This window comes from Glycine max, chromosome 9, assembly GCF_000004515.6.
Source record: "Glycine max cultivar Williams 82 chromosome 9, Glycine_max_v4.0, whole genome shotgun sequence".
Classification (NCBI taxonomy): domain Eukaryota; kingdom Viridiplantae; phylum Streptophyta; class Magnoliopsida; order Fabales; family Fabaceae; genus Glycine; species Glycine max.
Genome location: NC_038245.2, coordinates 50,222,809 through 50,243,526, shown reverse-complemented (window position 1 = coordinate 50,243,526; position 20,718 = coordinate 50,222,809). Strand labels below are relative to the sequence as shown.

The following is a 20,718-nucleotide window of genomic DNA, read 5'->3' as shown; positions in this document are numbered from 1 at the left end:
CTGAATTGGTGAACACACTGATTAAAAGTTCAAGGTTTAAAGGGAGTGAATCAGTTTTAGTAAAATATTATTTTTTTAAAATATATATATATATATATATATATATATATAATATTAAACATAAAATAACATAATAGGCATAAATTTATAATGCGAAAATTTTAACTTCACTTTAAAGTGTCATTATAAGCTATAACATACAACAAAAATAAATATATATCATAATAATATTTAAGTTCAACAGTAATAAATAAATTTATTAACAACAACAATAAATAAAATCAATCAGCAATCCTTTTTTAAAATTGTGATTTTTTGTGGAACCGTCATAATCGCCGATTTTTAACAGTTTTTCCAGTTCTTGATCAGTTTCTCCGGTTCAACAGCACACAGGTTTTGAAGCTTAAACCAATCGAACAGGCCCCGGTTTATGGTTGAACTGTCCGGTCCGGACCGGGTCTGACAATCATGTGTTGAACAGAAGCTTTTTATTTGATTTAATGTCTTCATAACTTTAAATCAATTATTTTAAATATGACATTTGAATGATACATTTCTTTTTTAAACGTTGAGTCTTCAATTAGCTTTAATGGTCTTGAAACCTTTTTAAAGCCATGTGAATATATATATATATATATATATATATATATATATATATATATATATATATAGGAAGACAAACCCCAAAAAAAAATAAAAAAAAAATGAATGAGAACGTGATACTGTTGAAAAATAAACGTGATACTTTTTTAAACGTTGAGTTCACATTTTTTTTTCGTTTTGAGGATTTTCGAGCAATTTTGAGCTATGTGAGGGTTAGCTTGTAGGGCTTTCTTCTGTGAAGAGAGGATTCTGGCTCATGTTGCATTTGCAACAATATTATATTATGTTTGTATTTGATATCTGCACTAACAGTATACGTCAAAGACTAAAATGAAATAATATAATCAATAATTATTATTTTAAACAATTTAAAATACATTAAGTTGCCGGTATTAATAAGAGTATATATATGTTGGTAATAAAAAAAACAAAAAAGAAAATATTAATTTAATTAGGTTTGTATCGTAATCAAATAGGGGCCATGATTGAAGGGGTGGTCCTACATTTTCCGCAGGATCTCATTTGTCCCTGTGCTTAATTTATCAACTCCATCCGTTGCTTCAATTTAATTTGCTATCTTCATAAAATAGGATAATGCTACTTATTCAAGGTCTGAATCAGCTGGAAGACTAAAGAAAGGAAATTTATCTATTTTTTAGTTTGCATATATATTAAATGACATAAATATCCTTAACTAATACAGAATAACAGTATGATAAATAAGGACAATTTAATATATTTTTTTTTATCAAGGGACAATTTAATCTTTATATATGTAAAAGTATTAACTTTAATTTTTCCATTTTTATGGATCGATGAAATACTCTTTCATGTTCTCTCCAATTTTCCATCTTTATGGATCGATGAAATACTCTTTCATGTTCTGTCCAATTTTCCATCCTATGCTCTGTTCTCCGTCGAGCAATTAATAACGAAAAATATCAAAAGTGTATAATTAATGTCACAGATATGACTCGTATGAGGCGGTTTGGTAATTGCGAGGCCGAAACAACATGCTTTCAGTAGCAACTCTGGATCCTGCAGCTCAATAGACGTTGCATGCGAGGCAACAGTTACTTCTCAAAGCAACGTTGCTTTTCCTTATCAAATTAAAGAAAAAAGCTATAAAATATTATTTCAACCACCGGATAATAAGGATATATTTCAAGGCAAAATTATATTTTTTTCCTCTATTTTGTCTCTAATTTCGAATTTTGTCCTCCCATAAAATTATTCACTAATTTGATCCTCGTATTGAAATTATGACGGTCATGTGTCACACAATGTTGTTTTCATAGAATGTCATTCAATTTTTTTACACTACCAAAATTTCTAAAATTTATCTTATTTTATTCTCAAAAAATTCTCAATTTCTACTTTGATTTGTTTTCATTCAATGAATTCAAACCAAAATTCCTCCAAAATCCGTGGTTTAATTTCATACCAAATTTTCAAGTTCCCACAAATTCAAATTTGTAAATTTTTTCAAATTTATCAAACCCACAATAATCCAAATTCAAATATGGCAAATTTTGAATATCTTACACTCTCATTTCTTCTATATCAATTTTCTATGTATTAATCACCACCAATTAACCCTTCCATGAATCAAAGCTCTTCAATAATTACTAGTAGTGAGCAATGTAATTAAAGATAATATGGCAGACCATCGACTTTGCATCAAAATCTCAAATTCTATCATTTTCCACCCAAGTTGGATAGAAAAATATTGATTTCAATGAAGGAGTAGGAGAAGAAGAAGAATAAGCATCCCAAATATTGAGGAAGATGATTGTCTCACCAACTCATGGCTATATGTTTTGAAGAATGCAATTGTTGGGATAAACTAAAAAAAGTCAACTTTTTGGTAAAAAATTGTAATAGTTGTCGTGAGCAACATTGGAAGTTGAAAGAAACGTCACATCTAAAACATTGATGGCAAAAGATCAATCGAATCTGTAAAAAAAAATTCTTATATGTTACAAACAAGCCTATTAAAGAAAGAAGAGTGGTGGCTCCGAGATTAACATCATGTGAGATACACATGCGATTTATTTTCAAGATAAAATGACAAGTTTCAAATAAGAAACTGTATGGCTTATGGTGAGGAAGGAATCGAAATGATTGACACAATATGAAGGATCTAGTAAGAGAACAAATGTTTATGCTTCTGGAGCTTATTCATCTTCTTCTAATCTGAATACACCATCAAGTTATGAGTCATTGGAAGCAACAAAAGAGAGTTACTGCAAAGGAAATTTATTCATAAGTAATTAGCTATTTGCAAGGAAATAGTATAAATGAGTGATGTATACATGAGGGTCCCATTGGAAGCAACTCATGTGAGTTGCTGCAATGTGGATGCTCTAAGTTTTCAAGGAACCTTAGGTCAAGAATTTTAAATTCTTACGTTTGATATGCATTTTTAAAAATCATTTTTAAGAATCTAACATTCTTAGGTATAATTTTAAATTGAGTTTCTCACAAAATATTCCCATAATAGGTGATAAAAATCTAACTTTTTTGAGTTAAAAAAAGTTTTATTGTGGTAAATATAACTAAAGTTTTTCATATTACTCTTATTAAATCATTTAATTTAATAAATATTTAAACATTTTGGTAAAAATACATCACGTTAATATTTGATTTACAATAGCTTATATAAATATTTCTTGAAATTATGATTATCAGAATTTATGATTTCAAAAAATCATGATTCTTGAGTATAAAAAGACTTGTAGCAAATACTATATTATGATTGCTTTTCTTCTCACCCGCAAACTCCATCCTCTTCAACAAGCATTGTCCTTCTTGTTAATTAGTCTAGATCTCTAACAATGGAATTCATGTTTAGGATGTCTAAGACTGACACAACTCAATTTCAAAATTCACCGATAATTTATAATAGATACTACATGAGATGTCTTATTATGCAAATTCATCCTATTCAATGTGTGAATAAGATAAAATATAATATTTTATTGACGTGATATTGAATGATGATGTGATAATAGGTGTATTGTCTAATACATATGTTAACATTATTAAATTACACTTTTGATCCCTTAAGATAATAATACCAAAGGGACTAAAACATAATTAAGTCATCCCTTAGGATAATAATATCAAAGGAACTAAAACATAATTAAGTCATGTTAACATATGTGTAAGGTAACATTAGTTTAAATATCACTTTCATGTTAGAGAAATATTTTGAATACTAATGAATTACTAGAGGAACAAAAAATGTATAATTATAACAACTAGAGGATCCAATTTTATTTTTTTTAAAAAAACAACAACAAAGAGATGGCACAAAAGGACAAGAGAATCCAATTTATTGCAATTGGAACTTGAGAGATAAAAAATGCACAATTGCAATACTTAAGCCTAAAAAATACATTAATTATTTAAGATATCTCACAACGTTTTTTAACATTAGTCATATATATATATATATATATATATATATATATATATATATATATATATATATTTCTTTTGCTTTACAATTTTTTATAATTTTTATTTTTTCATTGATTTATTTTAGTTATTTTGATATAATTTTACAATTTAGAAATTAAAATAATGTATAAAACTAAAGAAGAAATATTAAGATAATTTTTATATAATTTTATCATTTAAAACGGAATAATCTATTAAAAAATTAAAAAAATATTATAATTATTTTTAAAAGTATGCAATTTGGATAAAAACGGAAATATTGTCACATAAACACATAATATTATATCATCCACCTCACAAATAAAATATGATATCAAATATAAACTTGTTAGAGATTAACTTGTGCACATCAACTTATAATATTTTTATCCTATGCTACTCTTATCTAACTCTTACATCATATCATATCCGCCAATCAAATCTAATAGTTTTGGCATGGAGGCATGCAGCCATCGTGGTTCTTTTATATAAAACATTTAAAAACGAAAATAAAAACGATAGAGTTATAATAATAATAATAATAAGTTTAATTACTCATTTAATTTCAATACTTTTTAAACTTATTTCTTTTAGTCCTTTAAGTAAATTTTTTAGTTTCTAAAATTTAATAAGTACATTTTTAATTTTTGAAATTTACATTTTAATTCTCAAAAATTTTCCGTCGTTAAATTTTTTAACTAACAAAGTTAAAAATATTTAACATCTCACGAGAATTAAAATATAAGATTCAGGGTCTAAAAAAATTATTTATTAACTATAGAAACTAAAAAAAATAAATTTGAAAACTATAAAAATTAAATGAGTAATTAAATTTAAAAAAAAATAGTTCATTTGTTTATAGATTGGGCCATTTAACAGAAGACCGCATGAGCCAAGTTTTGGTTTTTTTTTTTTTTAATTCAAGCAAGTAAACAGAAAACTTACCCAACTCAATGGACCACAAAAAACCAATAAAAATGCAAAAACTTAAACTCAACAAGAATATAAGCGTTTTTTTAAATAAAATATTTAATTTTATGATTTTATGACGTATTTATCTAAACTGCTTTTATTTAAAATAATTTTTTTCTGTTTTTCTTAAAAAAACAAATCTAAAAATTACTTATTTTAAAAAATAATTTAGACAAACACATAAAAAACATAAAAATGTTTATTTTATTAAAATAAATACTTTTTTTTTAAAGAAAAGTAAGCTTAAACAAACTCACCTAAGTATCTATTTATTAAAAAACATTTATTTTAAAATTTAAACAAAGTCGCCTATATTCAGTTTGAAAAAAAGGAAATGTTCAATGTACATCCATTTTTTCCCATATCCTGTTGACTTTCCCACTTCATTTTATTTTTGACAAACTAGATGAAGTGGAGAGAAAGATATAAAATAACTATGTCAAGGTTCGTTGTTGATGTAATATGCCACACAAGTGAGATAAAAAGAAACCACAACAACAAACTTTGAGGGTGATACTGTCATTAATCATTATTTAGTTTAATAGAACTAGGATTTTCGGTACATCACCTTGAGTTGGATTTTGACCTCTAAAAACATACCAACAAAATCAATCCCACAAAAAATTTATCATCCTTGGTATGTCAACAAAAATAACATCCAAATAAGGATCACAAATACAACTTTCTATGAGACAAAAACAAGGGAATTCTCGACTGGCTAGCTCCATCTTCTCCTATCCTCTTCTTCATCCACCGGATTATACCATTCCGGCCTGCGCTTAGTATTGCTCAGCCTGTAGTTCAGGAAGAGTTCCTCATCTTGGAGAGGCCTAGTAGCAATCAAAACAAGAGTTTTTAGTGTTGGAACATTTGATCCACTATTTCTTGACCCTCCACCAGACTTGAACCAAAAGCTGCCAAATCTCCTCATATTTACTTCTGCGTTTCCAAACAACACATTTGGAATGTAGACTCTCATGTTGCTTTCGGTCAATGGAAAGTCATAAGGGCAAATCATGACATTTGGTTGCACCCCTTTTGGAGGGTGATTGGCAAAATGAGCTAAGGCTAATGGGTTTCTACGCTCAATCACTTCATTGTTACCTCCTTGGTAGCCTTCCAAAGGCTTACTCAGCAGTTTCCAGAACCTTTCTGAACCTTTCTCAGGCTCAGCTCCTTTTACATCAGGCTTGATTTCTCCGGTTTTTCTACCATTCCACAGTTCTCGGTTGTCACCTCCAGAACCCCAAGGTTGAGCATTGATGACATTTCCATCATATCTTGTAATCAAATAGGGGTTCAGTGTATCAACCTTTGGGTACCCTGGAATGTAACGGTAATAAGCTGGAGAGTAGACTATGCCTGGATAAAAGGCCACTACAGCACCAACATCTACTGTGCCATCTAAAAAAAGACCCTGGCCAGCATCCTTGTGAGGTATTTGAGAAGGTGTGACATTAACTGTGTAGCCAAGTTGATCTTTTAAATTTTGAGAAACTACAGCTTGGCTTAATGGTCTTGTCTTGGGGGAAGCTGCTCCAAAAGCAAGTGGCTACAGTGAACAAGCAAAAAGTAGAAAATATTGCAAAAATATGAAATTATAAATGAATAACTAAAGTTAAATTGTTACTAAAATAGGTTATTTTCTGTATCCTTGTCTATCTAAACTCTAAGGGTTGTTTTGGTAGATTGGAATGGAATTGGGAAGAAATATTTGAATTAAAGTAGTGTGGTGGAGGTGCGGAACTCATTTTTTTGAAAATTTCCCTTCTTTTCTCACCTATTTCTTCATAACCAAACCCACCCTAAAGGAAGACATGGAAATTTGATGACATGTTGAGTCTTGAAGTGTCAAATATAAGGATTAGGATATTTTGATTCAAAGACATGGAAATTTGATGACATGTTGAGTCTTGAAGTGTCAAATATATCAATTCAAACAGGCACATTGAACCTGGCTGTTAATTTCTATTCCTAAGACTCACCAAGATTGCATAAGGCAACAGAAAGAAAGGGGGTCAAACTCACCAAGATTATTATAGGCAGGATCATTCCTACTACCCACAGCAAAACCAAGCCCACTTCGGCGAGGCACGGTGTTTTGCAGTTGATGTTCATTTACCATCTTTTCATTTGGAAGTAGAATTTCATCCATGAAAGTGCAAAATGTTTTAATTTGTGAATGAACATTTTCTTGTACTTGCATTTGTTGATCAGCAAATGAGGCTTTACTAGCCATTTCAATAATCTCTTCAGCATGTGCTTCATCAGCATTCTTCCCTAGATGATTATAGCTGGATATTTAAGTCTTTGCATGAGCAAAATATTTCGGAACGTTAAGAAGGAAAAGCATCAAATACACAACAAAATTGAAATCACATGCATTAAAATAATGTGAACCCCCAAAAGCATAACAACAATTTATCTGTCTAAACATCAAAGACCTAATATCTTAAAGTTCAAATTTACTTAAAATCTAAAAGAACAGTGCACTGCCACTGACCTCAAATATAGGAACAAGCGGTTAATGTCAGCTTCAAATTGTAGTTGTCTAGGATCCTTAGTGAAAGAAGGGCGCTTTGCCAGGGTTTTCACAGCCTGAAAACAAATTCAGACCAAGATTGGTTATTCATTATTGTGATAAGTTTCACATGATTCACAACAGGTAACTGCAAACTACAGCTTAGCATAGCACAAAACTGTGAAGAATTCATAAAAGACTAATCCCCACAAGAATTAATATATCACACTTCCATCGAGTATGGAGTCCCTTTAGAACATTGATTTTATCAAAATTCATATGAACCTTGACATAACAGTTCTAGTAATTTAGTAAACGGATATGAAATAATGAAACAATACAAATATGGAGGAAATTACAAAAGATAAATAATAAAAAGAATTGAACTTTTCTTCTACAGTTGTACTTCATGCTTTCTAGGGGAGTGAAAAATTTCATCATAACTTGAGTGTATTCTAGTGCAATGGATTATTCTCTACAGGCCACTAGGCAAAGAATATTATGCTCTAAATGAGTTCTGGTCACTCGTTCTAGACAGTGTAGTCCTTCATGAGGTCATTTGAGACAAAGCCATCTTATTTATTTATTTGTCCATCTTTTCTCCATTTTTTTTTTGTGTTGTTTCATAAATAAACAATAATTTACACATTCTGGCATAATCTCAACAAAAGGTAAGAGAAAGAATTTCCCTATAAAGAAAATTAAATCAATGGCAGACAGTCAAAATGATTGTGTAATAAGATAAGGATATACCTCTTGAAATTTCTGGAACAAAAGAGCCATCAATAACTGGATGAAAGAGACGGAACTATTCACAATAAAATGCGCTTTCGATGCAAAATGGAGTGTTTTTAGGCTGGAAATGTTCTGCCAAAGAAAAGAAATGGCTCAACACAAGTACTGAAATTGTAATACCAGAAGTAAATTGAATAAGCTACACAAATCACATAGTTATAACCAAGGAAGAGATTGAGAAAACTTATCCATTCATAACTACAAATAGGATAACAATTCATGAGAGAGAGAGGAAGCAATCATTATGAATCAAAAACTTTGAAACAGGAAACTAAGCAATCATTATGCAAACCATTTCCAACATAAGAAAAAAATACAGAACACAAATTTTGACAATGAAAACACAAAATTTTCAATTCTGTCACTAAATTCAAAGCTCGTGTATGCATTATAAGAAAAATAACACTGTTGATAATCATAAGAGTAGGGAATGACACATAAAAGAGTGAAAGTGAAAATCGAACCTTGGAAGGGTAGAGTGACGCCGCAGCGAGATCATCGTATACAGACATAGAGGGACCAATAGTGTGTGCATGAGTTGGGCTTTCATAATTGGGCTTGGTCTACGGCCTACATCAAACCAATTACTTCCTGTACCTCCAAAAATACCCAATCACACAAAACTACCCTCCACCCAACCACCCAACACCACCATAGACGATTCTAGTGCAGGGAAGAAGGCGCAGAGAACGAAAAAGAGGTACACCTTGGTACATGTTCCTCGGCACCGAGGGCATTCCCCAAGAGCTGAGAATTTTGTGTTTGTAATAAGTTGTTTCATAGTTGCCATAGTAAGTTGTAATATGTATAATGAGCAGGTTTAGATCCATGTTAACTGTGAATTACTTAGATTTTATATTAACAGGGATATTTTATTAAAATTAAACGTGACTTTATTTTAGAAAAAAAAAATTAGAATACATTAATTTTTTTTATACTTCTGAAAAAAGAACTTTCCAAAATTATGCCAACATAATTCCAGAAGGGTTCAATGCATGTACATGATTATGAAAAAGATGAGGAAAAAAACAAGGAGAGAACATAAGACGGAAGAGAGAGACATGAGGTTTATTAAAATTGGAATTTTAATCTTAATAATTTATTATTTATAATTATAATTTGATGATTAAAATTAATTGTTTTCATTTCTCCGTTTTAAAATTTTCTCAATTGAAATATCCCATATACATTGTGCTGAATTCCAGTAAATAGAACCTTTCATTCGTTTCGGTAAATTTCTTTGCAAGCAAACATACACAAGTCTCTGTTTAATATCACATTCACAATTCTTTCATATCCTAGGCCTGTGACACCTGCACAATTCTTCCACTTCCTTTTCAGATTCGTGTTCAGGTATGGGAGGTGTGTAGTTTCTAATTTCCTCTGTCCTTCCTCGTATATATTATAAGAGAATTCTTAACATATATGCAGAATTATGAAATTCAAAATCAAGGATGCTGCAAGTTGCTTTTCCTCGTATATATTATGAAGCATTTTAGTTAGGATTATTTGTATTATTGGAGGTTTAGGTCTTTCTGTTCATTGAATCGCATTTTATTCTTTTTGTCGAACTTGTTATGGCATGGGTGTTTTCATGTGTACAGAAGTCATGTTGACTTGATCTTTGGTGCTAAATAGAACTTTTCTAGTGCATGTTGGACTTTCATGATCAGACCTAACCTTTGAGGACCTTTTTGGAAGGAAAATAGAGCAATTTTAGGCTAATGCATCTAGCAGAGGTGTGCCAAGTCCCTTACCCTTTGACCAAGCTATTGTCACATCTGGCACAGGCATACCATCCATTGGCACAAGTGTGTTAATAAACTTGTGTTTTTATTTTCATTTTTTACGTTTTAATTGTATTTGGGTTCTAAACAGATTTTAGCCCATATCTTTAAACAATTTAGAAAATTTCTAAAAAAATTTGAGTTTTAGTATTGACGATTTAGGAGAGCTTTGGAGTTTTCTTAGGTTTTTTCTTCTCCGATCGGTACTCCTTCCTTCTCTTTTATGTTTTATTTGGATTGCTCATGACTATGTGTGAGTAGTCCACTTTGTTATGAGATTAGGATATAGTCTTGACAATTGTTAATGTTAAATTTAATTTTTTTGGGGTTTTTTTTAATTTGATCTTCTTACTCTTCTCTTATTGTAATTTATACATGTTACATGTCTGATCACCATTTGCATTATTTTAGATGCTTAGGGATGAATTGAAAGTTAAACCAAGGCTTGGAACCATAGGGGGGAAACTTAGATTTTAATTCACAACAATAGAATTAATCCTGAACTCATAACACAAATTAGTAAAAAGCATAAAGGACTTAATTAAACATAATACCATGACAATAAAAACTAATTCAATTAACCACATCACCGTTTCTCGAAAGAGAATGAAGACCATGTTAGATTAACATCCCATTAGAAAAGAATTAGAAAGAACTTTAAATTGATATATTAAGTAAACAAGAGTCGTGATATGAAACTTTGATTCCAAAATTTTCTAAATTTGAATCTCCTCTAAATCAAATCTTTATTTTATTTCTAACTTTTCCTTTTTAATTCGGATATTCTCATACTCAAATCTTATATTTTTCCAATTATCTTTTAATGGGTCAACATTGACTTCAATCTATTTAAGTTCATATCACTTTATATAGTAGTATAATGAGTTCATTTAATTTGACTACATAATAAATGAATCCAATAATAATAAATAATTATTATAACTATGTTAATTATTCAAACACAAAATTTCAACAATAAATGAATCCAATAATAATAAATAATTATTATAACTATGTTAATTATTCAAACACAAAATTTCAACAATGTGAACTTGCCATGGAGGAAAATAGATAAGTGAGGAGGGATGAAGCCATAATTAATATATATATATATATATATATATATATATATATATATATATATATATATATATATATATATATATATGGATTTATTAACATAGACTCACTAAAAAATTAAATAAAATTGGCTGCTCACAAGGATAATTGAAAGGAGATTCAGATTTAGAAAATTTTCTAAGTAGATCCCAAATTTTTTTTCTAAAGTAATATAATTGAAAGGATACCTATCTAATTCTGTTTTTTAAAAAAATTAATCGAAAATCTTTTTTTTTCTCTCTCCCTTGAACCCTTTGTCCTGGCAGCCTAAATTCCCTTTTCTCTTTCCCATTAACATTTCCTTCTTCCTATTGTTGCGCCTGGTAGGGGAAACTTGATTTCGACGATAGCATCTTGTGCAGAGAGAGGAGCACATAACTAAAGTCAATATCCTTTAGTAAGCCTTTAGTAACTTTGAGATATGTTATTTTTTATTAGAATGTGTCTTTGAGATCCTTATTTATCATTTGCCTACCGAGAGTATTAACAACGGGGGAACAGACCATGGATTATACAGACTCATCTTATGGAAAGAGAGGGGAATTTGGGTTGTCGTGTGAGAGACAAAGAAAACATTTTCTATTAATTTTATTTTTAAAACAGAATTACATACTTACCCTTTTATTTATATTGGTTTAAATAAAGGAAAAATGGTCTTTTTGTAATAAAAAAAATACTAGATGCTAACATAAAACTTCTAATTTTTGAGTGAGTACAGGTTAACAAACCTCATGTGTGTGTGTGTATATATATATATATATATATATCTTATTTTTTTCTTAATTTTTTTTTCTAAATTTCATTGAAAACAACGTTAAATTTCTCCGGTATTAAACTATATAATACAAAAATACATTTATATATAAAAATATGAACAAAGAACCGATCGAAACATAATAAACTAATCTATTTTACAAAAGTTCATGACTTTAATTAAGTCTTTTATGATGATTTTTTTTGTCTTTTACCCCTGTAGCAAGCAAAAGCATATAACCGTAAGTCAATTGCAATTTGTTGGCTCATAATTTGTTATTTTAGAACTCCAGCACTGAATAATTAATAAAATAAAATGGAAATAACTATGAAGTGCAAATACCAGAAAAAAAGCCCACATCCAATATATAACAAAGCCTACAGTCTGTTAAGTAAAACTGATATAATAAACCATTCAAAAGATTAATAGTTTTATATATTAGGTTGATTTTAGAATTTTATAAATGTCATAATAAAAAGAATTTTAACTTTGAAGAAATGTCATAATAAAAAGAAAAGATATTGTGAAAGGCATGTTACTTTCGTAAAACCAAGTTTTACAGCACTGTTAATGTTTAGTATGTTTTTATGGGGTTTTTTTTTTTGAAGGAAATGTTTTTATGGTTGTTATGCTACTGTTGCTGCAGAAACCCGGAAATAACCATTTCTAGTTAAGGTCTCAATTGACTCTTAACTTTTCATATAGTTTTTTTTTTTTTTTTTTTTACAGGAAACTTTTTATATAGTCTATTTAAAATAATAATTGCAATTATACTGTTTCTAAACGCAATTCTTTTTAAGTGTGGAGTAGTTAAAGCAAATTGCAAAAGTGATCAATTTTTTTTCTAACGATGATGTAGTTTTCAGATATTAAAAAAATTTATAGATTGAATTCATTATTTAATTTGCTTTGAGTTTTTTTTTCTAATTATTATATTAAATAAAAGAGAAACATTATCTTTGTTTATTTCCTTCAAGGTATAGAGAAGCTACGATGGTTCTCAGCATGCACACTGGTGCAAGATGCTTGTGGTTTTGAAAACCGACACGCGATCATAAGAGTGTAATGTTGTAATCGAAAAAAAAGAGTTAATGTATTGCATCTTTATTTGAATCGGCAATAAGAGTTAATGTTCATGTATACAGCTATACGTTGCCTGCTACAAGCGTCATATCTTTAGAAAGGAAAAAATAATTGCAAGACATGTGTTGTATGATAGATAATTAAAGAAATGTCATAATAAAAAGAAAAGCTCGTCAAAGGCATGTTACTTTATTGATAAAAAAAAAAGGCATGTTACTTTCGTAAAACCAAGTTTTAGAAACTGTTAATATTTAGAATGTTTTTATATATGCTATTAATTTTCAGTCAAAAACAAAATATATACTATTAGTAGTAGTAGCAGTAGAAACCCTATCAAAAATCACCATTTTCTGTTTCTAGTTAATTTCTCATCTGATGCTTAACTTTTCATATAGTCTGTTTAAAATAATCATTGCAATTATACTTTTTATAAACACATTTTTTAATTTATAGTGTGAAGTACGTTAAACCAAATTGCAAAGTGGTTAACGATAATGTATTGTACATTAAGATTAAAATATTTATTATCTAATTTGTTTTATTTTTTTTATAGTAATTATTTCATAAGAGAGGGTAGACACTAGACAAACAAGATTTATTTTTCACAAGTAGCAGAAGAAAAATAAAATATACAATTATTCAGTTGTTTGTTAACCTTAAATGACAACTAGCATATACAACAATTATGGTTGTTTGTTAGTCTCAAATGATCGACAATTAGGGTTAATAATAAAATAAAATGTAAAATCTTGTTATACCTCTGTAGGCGTTTGGCAATTGTTGTAATATATAAACCAAGAACAGCAGAAGTTCTACTTTTTGATAAATTCCCACGTGCTGGCGAATGATAATTAAGGTAACGAATTAAAAACGTGATGTGGACAATAGTATTCAATTAAAGAGACCCACCGGTTAGTTATGGAAATATTCATATTAATGATATGGAAACGTAGAGCATTAAAACTGTACATATTTGTTCCTATACTTAGGTAATCAGATGCTGTCACCTCTTATCCTCCTTAATCGCACCATAAAAGGTGTCATTACTCATCCCAGTTACAAGTCCTATTTCACACTCAAACCAATAACTTTTAAAAATGGCAATTCTATATGTCATTGTTTTGATATTCAAGTCAAGGATAACTTTTTTTTCCCAATATCTTAGCCCTGTTGTAACTAAAGGAACACGAAATAGAAAAAAAAAATATGTTTTACAGAAGACAAACTAAATATTTTTTTTTCTAAAAAGATTCAAGTTTACAAGTGTCAATAATTTCATCTGGCACCAAAAACCTTCATGAGTTTACAATATATAATCACATGCTACGTACACCAATAAATTTCTTTTAGGAAAATGCCCTATTAATTATTTATATTGTAGATAAGTTAAATCATTAACAAAGTTTAATAAATAACTTTTAATTCTAAAATTAATTATAATCAAATCATTATAAATCAAATGTTAATAAAGTGTTTTGATTGCAGATACAATCATTTATAGCTTTTAAAAATATCAATTATGAATTATACAAACACATGTTAGAAATAAAAATACGTGACAGTTGGATATTTTTGTTTATTAAAAAAAGGTGCAATTATCTCCACAATGAAACTATAAAAAGAGAAATAGGGTATTTATATAAAAAAGAGAATATCATTTTATTTTCATAATAATAAAATTCCTAAAATAAAATAAAACAATTTTTCAAAATATAAGAAAGGGATCATAGATGATACTTAAATAGTATTATCTCCAAAGTCAAACTCATCATATAAACTTAGAAAATTAAAATTTGAAATTATAATTTTAAAAAATTAAATTATTTTGAGGCAATAACGTACCATAATTATTCTATTTTCACAAGCGTACTAGCTCTAATAGACTAATACACTTGAGTGGCACTGGTTTATATAAATATAAAAATATAGTTTGAAATATACAATCTTTTATATTAATATTTTGTTACTTTTAAATATTCTATGAAATATAATAATTAAAATAAATAATATTTGTTCTAACTTAGGTAATCAGCTGCTGTGACCTTTCATCCTCCTTAATCATATATCCTAATTTTACACTCAAAATTAATAAGACAATGATGTACAGCAATTATTCTATTTTCACAAGCATACTAGCTCTAATACACTTGTATGGCACTGGTTTTATATAAATATAAAAATATAATTTAAAAAGTAGTTTTTACTAATTTATATTTTATTAAATATATTGTAGGTAATATTTCTAGTATAATATTTTTTTATTCAAATCAATCATAAAAATTATCAACCTTTTTGTGAGATTGTATGATTAACATAAAATATATCATTGGTAATTATATTGAAGCAATTCATTAAGTACTTCATTATAAAGTGCAACGAGTAAAGAATGATTAAATTAAATTGTTAACACGTAAGTTTAAAATCTATATTAATATCTTGTTACTTTTAAATATTCTATGAAATATATTAATTAAAATAAATAATATTTTTAATGCACATTTCAATTTAGAATAATTTATACTAATAATAATAAATATAAATTAATAAATAAATTATTATACACTTTTAATTTATATGCATTATAATAAATCAATTCATTTTTTAAAATTTTAAAATATACTTATAAATATATTCTTTTCTTCTAAACAATAATGAAAATAACATTTTCTGGTTTATATTTTCAAGATGAATTTTTTAATAATGATTTTTTTTATAATAATAATTTATTTTATTATATTGATTAACATAAAATTCATTTGCAAAATATATTCAAATTAATGAATGGAATATTTGACAATATTATTATAAGTTGTGTATTGCATCTAATTAATAAATATATGAAAATGGATTGAATGTCCTTTCATGTTGGACGCTCACATGATAGATAACTATATATTATATGAAAATTCAGAGTCTATTATATTTATTTCTTCATAAAAAATTAAATAAGTTGCACCATACTAAAGTTTGTGTAGTATATAAGAAGAGAAAGATATACATAAATTCAATAGAAGAGAGAAAGCATCCATATATGTTCCCAAAGTGAGTGAATCCCCCTTCAAACTAAAAGACACCACACCACAACCACAACACAACACAAGCAAGAAATTTCAGTGACTGCAACAACAAAAACAACCAATTGGCCACAAAACATATTCTTCACCTTATTACCAAGTATATCAAGACCGCTTAATTGGTAAAACCAAAGCACTTTCCCCCCATAACAAACGTGATCAAGACACTCATAAATTTCACCACTACTTAGCCCTCATGCATCACAACATCTCCAACAATCATTCCTTCATTGTGACCAAATTAGCCACCAACAACATCACCACCACCAACATGAACTTTTTCTCCCTCATTTTTTTCCTCTTGCAACACGTCCACATCTTTGAACTCACCATTGCAACCGCAATGTTCATAGCCCTTAGAGCTTGGCGTTCTAAGAGGCACCATGGCCTACCCATTTGGCCAATCCTTGGAATGCTCCCTTCCCTTCTCTATGGAATCACAACCAACTTGTATGAATGGCTCAGTGAAGTCCTCATCCGCCAAAATGGAACCTTCACATTCCAAGGCCCGTGGTTCGCTAGCCTCGACTGTGTCCTCACCTCCGACCCTCGCAATCTCGAATACCTCCTCAAAACCAAGTTCTCCTCCTTCCCCAAGGGAAGATTCTTCAGGTATGTTTGAAACCAAACAACAACAACACTCTTAAGAAAATATAAGACACAACTCTTGACGATACAGTTTCTTATGTGCTGTTCATACTGTTCTCTGATCAGAATTAGACTTACATCTTGGTAATACGTCATAAAAACTTCACTTTTAAGTTGTATGTAAGTTTTGCTCAAATATACTTCCTTTTTGTTCCACTTTATATAGCGTTTTAGTTAGGAGGAAAAAAAATGTTCTAAATTAGTTGTCCTTTTAGAAAACCAACAAAGCAAATTACGAATTTGGCACTCAAAATGCGTGATGAATTAATCAAAGTAGTATGTAGTTTCTATCAAATATAGTCCTCTCATTCCTCCACTTTATGTGATGTTTTAAATATATATATATATATATATATATATATATATATTCTGAATTAGTTGTCGTTTTAGAAATCCAATTAATGAAGCATGTTACGAATTTGACCCACAAAATTGGTCCATTTTTGGACGACAAGGTACACACTTCGTGACCTGCTGGGAAACGGCATATTCAACGCAGACAAGGAGGCATGGCAGCGGCAAAGGAAGACGGTGAGCCTGGAGTTCCACTCCACAATGTTCAGAAACCTAACCGCAGAGTCACTTTTGGAGCTCGTCCACAAAAGACTCTTACCCTTGCTAGAGTCATGTGTGAACAAATCACGTGTCATAGACCTTCAGGATGTTCTACTAAGGCTCACTTTCGACAACGTGTGCATGATAGCTTTTGGCGTTGACCCTGGTTGCTCACAGCCCCACTTGCCAGATATTCCATTCGCCACAGCTTTTGAGGATGCAACTGAAACCTCAATGAGGAGGTTCATCACCCCGGTGTGGATGTGGAAGTTCATGAGGCATCTCAATGTTGGTGTGGAAAAGAGGTTGAAGGAGTCAATAGAGAAGGTTGATGAGTTTGCTGAGAGTGTTATTATGACAAGGAAAAAGGAACTTGCTTTGCAGCATGACAAGTCTGATTTGTTGACTGTGTTCATGAGGCTTAAGGATGAGAATGGAATGGCTTATTCAGATAAATTTTTGAGGGACATTTGTGTCAACTTCATTTTGGCTGGGAGGGACACTTCTTCTGTGGCTTTGAGTTGGTTTTTCTGGCTTTTGCATATGAATCCTCAAGTGGAGGAGAAGATTTTGGCTGAGATTTGCAGGGTGGTGCTTAGTCAAAGGGAAGGGTTAAAGAAGGAAGAGGTTGTTGTTGGGAGTTGTTTGGCATTTAGGCCTGAGGAGATAAAGAAGATGGATTATTTGCATGCTGCCCTTTCAGAAGCTCTCAGGCTATATCCTTCTGTTCCTGTGGATCACAAGGAGGTAACTACTGTTCAACTTTTCTACTTTTTAAATTGCTTTTGTTAGTTAACATCAACACTCTTAATAAAGGTTGATGTTAAAAGGAACAAAAAGTTAAAAAAAAATTACTGAAAAAGAAAGGGAATAACAGATTTTTTTATAATTTCTGCAAGGATAAAACTAATTAGATTCAATTAATTCATAGGTGTTTTTGAAGTTTTTATTCAGAATTAGAGTCTTACATGGATAATATGTATTAAAAGTTAGTGCAAATTATGGTAGCAAAACTTCAATTTTGATTTGAAAATAACATCATAAAAACCTATAAAATTCTATCTAAATTCTAATAAAAACTTTCCACCACTTGGAGTTCCTTAACTTCTACTGGCCCTAGGGAAATAAATTAATTTACTGGGAGAGGTTAACAATTTTTGTTTTTCTATAGTTATTCTTTGTTATTCCTTATTGATCTGCTTCACTATGATTCCATTTGGTAATTGACTTCGAAAGGGTTGATCACTAAGAGTAGAAGAATCCTTTTTATTTGCTTTTGTGTTCATATTAAATTCTTCTGTGCACTGCATGTTGGTTATAAGTAACTACTATCGTTTTGCTGTTTCCCTTCCCTGCAACCAATTATGTTGATTTCACATTAAATTTCTTCAGAGTAAATTTCATGCATTTGAGTTAAGAGAGCCAAGCATTAACTTTGGTCAACTACTTGTTTACCTAATAACATGCGAAATCTTAGTCAGCCCTATAATTTTTGCAGTATTTTTTTTAACGTAGACATAGAATATTTGTCATACCAATAGCCGAATCATAAATACTGAAACGGTAGATCGAGCAAAAACTCAAAACGAATCTGGTCTTGAAATGTAGCACACATTTTATTACCTGCAAAATTGCATCTGTCAAATGTTCCGGGCACCACCCATTTAGTTGAGAAGATCACACAATTCAAGGTAATGTTATTAAATGCAACTTGGGATGGGAACCAAGATTGAATGCATGTTTTTTTTTTCCTTTCTTTCTAGAAAGTAGCACTTCTCATTGGAGTATTATTAAGAAACAGAGTAGATGGGTTACTCTAATCTATATATGTACAAATATTTAACAAGCTTAAATCAAAGAGATACAAAGAAACAACATACTAGAACAAATGGTTGTAAACAAAACATACTAGCATAAATTGTACATTTTTTTTTATATAGTGTAACATACAATATTAATATACCAATTAAAAAAGGAACAATGAATTAATACACCAATTAAAAAAGAAAATGGACAATATTAATACAGCAACACACATTGAATGCAATTGTCAATTGTCTGATAGAAGTTCAAATTAAATTATGATCCATTTTTAATTCAGGTAAAAGAAAATGAACAATATCAATACACGAATATGAATACATATCAAGATCTAACTTTTACAAGAAAGCAACGCACAATATTGAATGCAGTTGTCAATTGTTTGATAAAAGTTCAAATTAAATCATATGATCATCTTTAATTCGGGTAAAAGAAAATGAGCAATATTAATAGATATTAATGTAACCAAAAAAATATTAATACATATTAAGATCTAACTTTTACAAGAAAGCAACACACAATATTGAATGCAATTGTCAATTGTTTGATGGAAGTTCAAAATAAGTTATAATCATGATTTTTAAATTTAGGTGGTGGAAGATGTGACTTTCCCAGATGGAACAGTGCTATTGAAGGGGACAAAAGTGATATATTCAATTTATACAATGGGGAGAATGGAGAGCATATGGGGCAAGGATTGCAAAGAATTCAAGCCAGAAAGGTGGCTAAGAGAGAATGGACACTTCATGAGTGAGTCTGCTTACAAATTCACTGCCTTCAATGGAGGGCCTCGCTTGTGCTTAGGCAAAGACTTTGCATACTATCAAATGAAATATGCTGCAGCCAGCATCATTTTCCGCTACCGTGTTAAGGTGCTGGAGAACCACCCTGTTGTGCCAAAGCTTGCTTTAACTCTATACATGAAGCATGGCTTGAAAGTCAACCTTCAAAGGCGTGATGCAGCAGAAATTGACAAGTACTTCAAAGTTTAGATAATATTAATGAATTGGTAATTAATATTTGTTATGATTTATATATATGGGGGTGTGAGAATTATTTCTATACGTTTTCCAGTTATAAGTAAGGCTTGATGTAAGTAAACATATATATAGACTTGGGGATGCATAATATTAATGGAGGTTATTCAGTGTGTTATTTTAAAAAATAAAATAGAAGATGTAGTTTCCTAAACTATAAATATATAGGTGTAATAATTTTCGTAATATATAGTCATAATAATATTCATATATTGGAATTAAATGAGGTGTCAAGCATAAAAAAAATTAATAATATGATAAATAAATATTGTCACATATATAGATATGTCATAAACACTAGTACCTTAATTAAAAAGATCGAGAAGTTGTAACGAGAAAAATATCTTAAATTAGAATAAGATAATCGGAGTCTACCCAAAACCTGAGGAAAAATTATACAAATTGAAATCTGGGAGTTTAAATATATAAATATTGAAGAAATAAAATAGAAAAATATAAGATTTTACTTAAATGAATTATAAAGAAAAAATTTATTACCTTCTGA

General features: G+C 29.5%; 1 protein-coding gene and 1 pseudogene across 1 annotated transcript; one reads left to right on the top strand and one right to left on the bottom strand.

Annotated features, from left to right (window-relative positions):
- Positions 1-5,536: 5,536 nt before the first annotated feature.
- LOC100782005 (uncharacterized) lies at positions 5,537-8,990 on the bottom strand (annotated as a pseudogene).
- A 7,064-nt stretch (positions 8,991-16,054) lies between these two features.
- Positions 16,055-20,374, top strand: LOC100791555 (cytochrome P450 86B1). The gene is made up of 3 exons (XM_003533644.5): positions 16,055-16,764; positions 17,256-18,102; positions 19,767-20,374. The coding sequence occupies exons 1-3, from the start codon at positions 16,349-16,351 to the stop codon at positions 20,166-20,168; spliced, it is 1,665 nt and encodes a 554-aa protein (XP_003533692.1). The 5' UTR covers positions 16,055-16,348; the 3' UTR covers positions 20,169-20,374.
- The last annotated feature ends 344 nt before the right edge of the window (positions 20,375-20,718 follow it).